Raw genomic sequence first — 8,074 nt, 5'->3', positions numbered from 1 at the left:
AATATTTATTTCTCCCATCAGCAGTGTCTGAGGGCCTTGTCACATGATTTGATGGAGGATGTCTGACATTCTCCTGTATCGGTACTTTGCCATGTAACTCAACTGTGCAGGGTGGGGAGATACTGTGGCTTTGACTTACAGTTCAATCCAAGCAAGGCAGCTATATAACAGTTGTAAGCACCTAATTAATGTCACAGTGCCATACCCCTCCCTCAAACCTCAGACAGGAATGAATAACTTGACTCAGTGCTAGGTTTGAAGTGGGAAAATCTGAATAAGCTGCTACATCTCCCATTGGTGAGAAGAGTATGGGCCAGTCACTTTTTCCTCCCACGCTTTGCTTGCTGATGGCGAGGGTTCAGCCTGGCTGTGCCTGGGCACATGTTGGTATAGATGGCCTCTTGATGGGCGGGCGGATGCTTTGCTGTGGAAGGTGAAGCCTGAAATGAAGATACCATGGGTCAGAAAAGCTATGATAAGGAGAAGGAAGATTGCAGGAGTGATTACATGCCACTATGAGGTCTGGGTTACTGTATGAAGGGTGTTGAGGGAGGCTCTTTCAGAGGGAAGAGTTCATCCAGGCAGTAGAGAAACTCCTCTTCCCTACATACCTGGGAGAGGTTCGCACAAGGGTAAGCTGTGCTCTCCAGCAGCACCTACTAGATGCTCTTCCTACCTGACTCATCCCTTGCAAGTTTTCGTAGTCATTCTCAGGAAGGGACAGGCTAGATGTAGGCGGCATGTTCACGTACATGTCCGACTGGGCAGGATCAGCTTCATGCTTCTGAAATGGATGTGTAGCATTCAGAACAAATGGTCAGCTCTAAGGGACCTGTCTCAGAGGCTAAGTACAGACATTTAAAAATCCTGAGCCCGAAGCGATTTAATCTTTTCAGGTTAATCTAACCTGCATAGATTGAACTGAGAAGCAAGTGAGTAGACATCCACTTCTGATTCCGAAAATGCAGCCCCATGCCTGCAGTGGCTCAGGCCAGAAGCTGGGGGTGCTAGAGCAGCCCTCCCATCCCTTCGGCAGCAGCCCAAGGCTGGAAGGAACCTGACCCAGGTGGTGGGTGGGCATGGCCAGGCCCTAGCAGACTGCTGTGTGTGACTGGGGAGGCAAAGTGAGGGCCGGCTCAGGGCTGGCATTTGGCCATGCCCATTTCCACTGCTCGAGCAGCAAATGGGAGGGAAAAGCCTGACAGGCTGCTGCGCCACTGCCAGGCAGACTTCAGCTGGGGTCCCATGCTGGGGAGAGAAGGGAGGGAGGGAGGATTAAACCCCACTTCCCCACCTCACCCTACTGGCTCTGGCCAGGGCATGGCCATGCTCCCTGCTCTCCTCTCTGGCTGGGAGAGAGGCAGAAAGTCCTGGCAGGGGCTGCCCCCTCCCCCACTCAAGTGAAGAGTGGGGTGGGGGAAGGGAAAGAAGTTCGGCAGCCCCCCCCCCGCCAGCCCACATGCAGACCTGGGCTGGGTCCCATGGGCCACATAGGGGGTTTAAACCTCGCTCCTTCTCCTCTGCCTGAGCCTGCTGGCCCACATCCCTGCTCCCTCCACTCCAGTGGAGGAAACATCTGGCAGGAGCTGCTCCACCCCGCCGTGCACATCTGGCTGTGTCCCCAGCCAGGTTTCCCACCTCCATCCCCTTGTCGGTCAGCCCGCACTGCTCGGCCTAGAGAGCAGCAGGGCAGAGCCAGCCCTGCTTTGCTGGAGCAAAGAGCCCAGCCCAGCCCAGGGCTGCAAAGCATCCTGGGGTGCTGGAGGACTGTGATTTAACTTGAACCGGGAAGGGGTCTGGGACTGAAGTTCCATAAACCAGTTTGACCTAAATCAGTTAAGTCTGATACTACATTCAACCAGGTTTATCTTAAACCAGTTTTGGCCATTTTGAAACTGGTTTATGAGCACTGAACTCCTGTTCTGTTACAAGTTTAAACCAGTCCATGTGTAACTTCTGTCTCTAGTCCCTTTGGGGAGCCAGAGGCACTATGTTGTGGGCAGCGGCTCTTCCTATAGCTACTACAGGTCTCAGCTATGCTAAAATGGCCACTATACAAGCCTGGAGAAGGACCTCTATTTTTACACCCCCGCCCCCGGTCAGTTAATTGGCACTACTGGGGCCTTCAGTACAAAAAAAGCATGACCCTCTATTTCACTCCTTCAAGTGGGTGCAACCACCACTACCACCAGCTAGCTATTGATATGTGCCAGCTCTTGGAGGGAGATGGATGCCTCTACTAGTGTGGCTCAATGGTCCCAAGTGTGCAGCATCTGCTTTTAGACCCATCCAAGAACTCATTTCAGGTGAATGGTACCGGTGGGTCCCCCTTACAGTTTAGCAATGGTGAAATTTTCTATGCTCAGGAGCCACTGGCCAGTTTCCATTCCTTTCTAACAGTTCCTGTACTGAGCTTGTCACTGTCCTATCTGAGAACTGTACTGAGTGTTTCTCTTACCAATTTACAGAGATAGAAGTTCTTGTTCTGTGGTTGCAATGTTTTCTTAAGATCTGGAAGAATTGTAAATAGGCAATGTATCAAACGGAGATAAAGCTCCTTTTGTTTGTGTCTGAAGTCTTGTGAGGCCCCCCCACACAGCATCCCTCTGAGCCTCACAATGCAATACTGGAATAAGTCTTCTCCTCCCCCCTCCCCGGTAGTTCCCAACCATCCAAGCCATCTGCCTGGCTTAAGATATTAGACAAAATTTTAAGGTCTGACCTGAGGAAGGACACTTTTGGGGCCTGAAAGCTTGTCTAACATCTCTCCCAAACTACAGAGTTGGTCCAATAAAATATATCACCAAAGAAAACCTTGTTTCTCACATTTTCCTGGACCACCATACCTCCAGCACTCCAACTCTACTACAGCATGGCTTAAAATAGGCACTTGTGCCATGCTTGTGATTGAGATGTGGGTCTGGATGCCCTCTGGGGATCTGACCACTTAAATAACCACCCAGCGCCTTGGGTGGACTTTCCTGTCTGGGTTGAGTGGTCCCATTCCAGTTATCTAAGCTGCCTAGGTCAGATGTGTCTATGCATGCTACTGTTACCCTTTGACAGTGTAGATATTCAATCCACTTTCTTTCGGTTGTGTTGGTAACTTGGGTTAATGAGGAATTTAGGAAGGAAGAATATAATGGCTCATTCACCGATCAGGAAACGCTTACCTTTTTTCTTCTTCCACGATACTCTTACAAGTCCTACCACAATGAGGATGATCACAAGGAGAACCAGCAGGATGGATGGTGTCATGATGTGAAGGACTGGGTCTATGGTACTAGGAGCGGGAGGACAGAGTGTTAATGTCTACTCTTATCTGCAATGTTAACACTGGGTGGGTGTGGGTGTGCATGTGCGCGTGCCCCAAGACTAGGCATTTCACAGAAAGATTCAAGAAACCTCCTATGGGACATCCTGTAGAATAAGTTGCTCACAGGAAAGTCTTTTCTCTAAATCTGTTAGTGACCAATTTTACACCTTGAAGCCCTTAAACATTATTGTGCCCCAGCCAGCATGACAACATGGCTTCATATTGATCTTGCTCCTCATCTCAAATTGCCAGTGTTGGGTTAGTATTAGCCAACACCCTTCATTTTATAAACAGGAGACATCAAGGCCTGTGTGCTGCCCCAAGCGGAGGGCATGACACAGCTGGGATGAATGCTTTGGTCTCCTAATGGAGCTACAGGAGTTCAGCATTGACTTGAATTCTGCAAAGAAGAGTCAGGAGTGAGAGCAGCAGAGTTATAAAGACATGGGGGCAAATGTCTGTGGGATGAGTCTGTTGACCGAAGCATAGTCTCTGCCAGTTATATCATTCCATCAAAACCCTTCACAAGTCTAATAGCAATGGGACATACTGATCCTCACAGCTGACATTTTCAACAGAATTGCCATGAAGCTTTTATTAGGTGAAGTACATCTTGGTTAAATGCTCAGATTAACAAGCCAGGCCCTTGAGCTGAGCAAGGATAAAAGTCTCTGCCTGTTAAAGCCTTGCACTGTATCTCTCGCTTGCAAGTAGTGATATTTCTGACTAAAGTAGTTATCTTGCAGCGCTTAGCCCCTTCCTGGGCTGAGACCTACAAACCACTTCCTCTGAAATATAAAAAACAGTGCCAAATTGACCTCTGTCTGAAAAGCCAGAAGTGATTCGGTCTGGCACTTTCCCTGAATACAATCAGAAAAGCAGAAATGACAAGACAAGAAGACCCACCATGCTGCAGGTCAGAACTACAGTGCTGGGCTGGTCTTTTTGCTTACTAGTGCAGTTAGTACTATTGGAAGAGCACTCTAGAGTAAGCAAGTACAGCAGGAGAACTGCCTGGCCCTGGCTGAAGTCAACATATGTCTATATTTCAGCTTACAAACCCAACTAAATCCCAGCAAATTTCATTTTACAAATCCAGCAAAAATCCACTGGTGCAGTTCATTCTCTGAAGCCTTCTTTGCACAGAGTCCTGTGAGTTGAATGAAGTGCCTCTCATTTTAAGATCAAGTGTTTCAGCAGAACCGATTCTTTGGCTCAAGAATCCTGTGTGCTGCTGGGGCTTGATGCGAGGCCTCCAGCCTTGAGGATGGCAACTGTGTAATGTGTGTTTGGCCTCCCAGTGCAGTCAAAAGCCTGATCCTACCAGAGAGGTTGGTGAGATGCAACCCCCACAGCACTGTCTAGTATGAGACCGGGTGCTCTCACCTTGCATTAACGGCCTCTCCCATGGCCCATGTGAAGTCTGGAATGGTGGAAACATCAACATCTGTTGTCTCTTCCTTTCCTGATGTTGTTGAGGTGGCGATGTCGGGGGGTGGGGAAGTGGGGACAGCTGCAAACAGAAGCAGGCTGAGCTGTGTTAACAACATGCTGTTTAGGTGGCAAAGTTCACTGATTTCCTATTCTACCAGGTGGCATCTGCCTGAACTCCTTGGGACACACTACTCCATAAGGAATCAGGACTCCTGACACTAACCTGTCACACCTTCATATCCTTGCCCTGTATATCCATGCAACAAGCCAGGTAAGGGGTGTACTTAGCAAGATACCTTTTCTGAAGGGTCCAGCAACAGACATGTGAGACAAAACTGTATTACTTCCCATAAGAGACAATTATAGACATTCCTAGCCCCATGGGGTGCTACTTTCTAACTGTTATCAGTTAGTGACTGCCTCTTTGCTCTAAAGCCCTTGGACATTATTTTTATCCTACTGTGCCTAGTTGGTTTAAATATTCATAAGAGGGATGAATTCCAATAAGCCCTTGACTTAGTATATTGTGGTAGTGTCTAAGGGGTTAATCAGCCTTTCAACTATTCATTGCCTTCTAAAATTAACCATCTCCTATCTCCTGAATATATGGTAATACTTTTAACTTCTTTCTCTTTTCTGCTGGTGTCTGGAATACTTATTGTTATGATCCATTGTGCAGTCACTGCTCAAAGGATTGAGCTAGAAATGGGAAACCAGAGAGGTCTTAGTACAATGGAAATGGATTTAAGTGGGGAGCAGGCTCCTGTAGAAATGGAAAAACAGAAGCAAAGCCATTGGAAAAGATGGACACTGATCAGTCTGGGGATTTGTGTTCTCTGCCACTTTAAATTAAATACCTAGCACAGACCTTGGTGATATGTCATCTGTTTTCTGCCTCTCCCTTCTCACTGGATGGCTGAAGCAATTTCAAATGTATTGTCATGGCACAGGGTCCTGCAGGATGTCCGTGATCTCCCTAAGGCCCCTTCCTGTGCCAAGTTGGCCCAAAGGGCACCCTCACATTCTCTCCTGCCACGTCTTTGGTGTTCACATATATTAGGGAAGCTACCTTTTACGTCCTCTTGGACACGGGTTGCTGTAATATCTGACCCCGTGGACTCCCAGACCCCTTGTGGGTCCTGTTCTGCAAATGGGTGCTTCGGGGCACCCTAGCCTTATGGGCTATGTGTGGCTCCAACCACCCCTTTGCCACCCCCCAAGCCTCACTGATGGGATAGACGTTGTTCTGTCCAGGCCCCATTATAATTCAGCCCCCTTGTCCTCTTTGGGCCCCGCGTGGCCCTATCTACCTCTGCACCCTCTCTAGTGCTCGGGCTCTCTGTGGCCCTGGTCTCACTCAGCACCCTCTCTGGGGCTTCTCAGTAAAGCTGCCCCCTCCTCTAAGGCATTGAATGTTTGGAAAATGGAGCACTGTGGCAGGGCACTGTTGGTGCCTGCCACTTTAAGGGCTGAACCAAGCAGGCAGCAGGTGATTGATTGCAGTGGCCATTTTAGATCCCTGGCTGTCTATATAAACAGGGCAGTTCACTGTTGGCAGGCCAGGTAGTAACATTGCCTGGCTATTAGGCTGAATACAACTTCCTAGAGGTAAGGGCAGGACCTGTAGGGGATGGTTTGGAGGCTCCTGGTCCTAGGCATGACCTAAAACTGCACCCTGCCAGGAGTGGGAGGCCTGGTGGGGCTCTCAGTGGTGCAGGAGCCCCCAGGAAATGCCAGGCCAGTTATCACCCTGGTGAAAGGCAGGTAGGGGTGCCTTAACCCCAGCCCAGCCCTCACCTTCAGGTGGGTCATTTACCATCAGAACAGGGTAGGCCAGGTAAGCTTCAGGAAGTGCCTGAGCCAGGAATGGGGGACCCCGATCCCTAAGTGCAGGCAGGAGGTGTAAACCTAACCAAGGGACTTGACTGGTCAATGCTGGGACCAGGACTGGAAGGGTCAAAAGGGCCAAGGGCCCACCATAAGGGACGCCCACGATGAGCAAAGAAGCTTGGGGTCCTGACTGGCCTGAGACGGGGCCAGGGTTTATGGAGCCAAAGGTCCCATGAGTGGGGCTACAGCTAATGGGCAAAGGGGACAGTTGAGCCAACTGCCTGAGATGCCATCTGCAAAGCTTGAGCTGTGGTATAGGGGTGGAATGGAGCCATGGATAGCCCCACCCCACCCCAATATCAGGGTGTAATTTGGGCAGCCTCCCGCCTTAATTAACAACATAATTAATTACAACAAGGCATGGCAGGAAAGTCAGGTGGGTGGCATGACCAGAAGCAGATGGGAAACTAGCTCTGTGGTTAGTCAGGGGTCCTCTCTTTGCCACAAACACTGAGACTAAAGTTATGAAACTCCTAAAGCTAACTCTTTTCATGGGCACCTAAAAGACTGCTCAGAATCCTAGTTACATGAGACTTCCTGCATGGGTTTTTTTTTTATTACTTTTGCAAGTGAGTGGATTTTAAAATTATTCAACTAGCTCATTCTCTTAGGCCTCAGGTAAAATATTCTTGATTTCAAGCAGGGATTTTGCTTTAGAAAGGGCAGGCAGTCGGGAAGCCAAGATGTGGAGTAATGTGATGCTGTACCTAGAATCAACTCCCTGCTTTACATGACGCACCTAAGAAATCAGCTGGAGTTCCTCGGGGCTGTGGGAGGAGATCCATAGAGCACTTGTTGCGGAGTCATTTTTGGCTAAGTCCTCTCCATCTGGGCCTTAGTCAAACCACAGCAAGAACCACTCAGAATTTACCTGGGAGAATGAACACTCGAACAAGGATCATGAGATCAATTCCAAATGTCTCTATTCCACACCAGTAAGTGTCATCATCCTCCTCTTGAAGGTCCTTCATGGTCACTGTGAATATGCACAGAGTATGATTGTCTCTGATGGAGAGTCTCTCCTGTCTTACTTCCTCCTCGGACCCTGTAGTCTGAACGTCCACAGAGCATTGGCTCCAGTTGTCTCCCCTGCACCAGTACTTCTTGTAACTTCGATAATCTTTGCTGTACTGACAAGACACAAGAACTGATCCACCCACGGTCCCGTTCACCTTCCAAGGTCCAGTCAGAGCCCAACAGCCTGCAAAGAAGAGAGCCACTTTCATGCTAAAAGAGAATGGGAACTGGAGATGCACAGTTCAGAGCTAGTCCATAATCCCTTCCTTTCTTCTGTAGATAGTCCTGTGTGTAAGGAGACCTGTGAGTAAACAACCCCTTGATGCAAGGGGCCCTCACCACAGGGCTATCAAGCCACATTGACTCTTACTGGCTCTGATCTGGTTCTAAATTCTTTTCTGCAAAGTGGAACAGCTT

The 8,074-nt window shown here is 49.0% G+C and overlaps 1 protein-coding gene across 1 annotated transcript in view; it reads right to left on the bottom strand.

Moving 5' to 3' along the window:
* Positions 1–209: 209 nt before the first annotated feature.
* LOC102379340 (CMRF35-like molecule 2) overlaps positions 210–8,074 on the bottom strand; it is a 10,802-nt gene continuing 2,937 nt past the window's right edge. Inside the window, exons 2-7 of the mRNA XM_006019783.3 lie at positions 7,512–7,841; positions 4,703–4,829; positions 3,174–3,283; positions 2,459–2,511; positions 677–784; positions 210–440 (exon numbers count right to left, since the gene is read on the bottom strand). Of these exons, the coding sequence (XP_006019845.3) occupies positions 318–440; positions 677–784; positions 2,459–2,511; positions 3,174–3,283; positions 4,703–4,829; positions 7,512–7,841 (851 nt within the window). The 3' untranslated portion in view covers positions 210–317. The remainder of the gene's footprint in view (positions 441–676; positions 785–2,458; positions 2,512–3,173; positions 3,284–4,702; positions 4,830–7,511; positions 7,842–8,074) is intronic.

Source organism: Alligator sinensis, unplaced genomic scaffold (genome assembly GCF_000455745.1).
Source record: "Alligator sinensis unplaced genomic scaffold, ASM45574v1 scaffold876_1, whole genome shotgun sequence".
Classification (NCBI taxonomy): domain Eukaryota; kingdom Metazoa; phylum Chordata; order Crocodylia; family Alligatoridae; genus Alligator; species Alligator sinensis.
The sequence above is the reverse complement of the archived record's forward strand: the minus strand, read 5'-3'. Positions and strand labels throughout refer to the sequence as shown.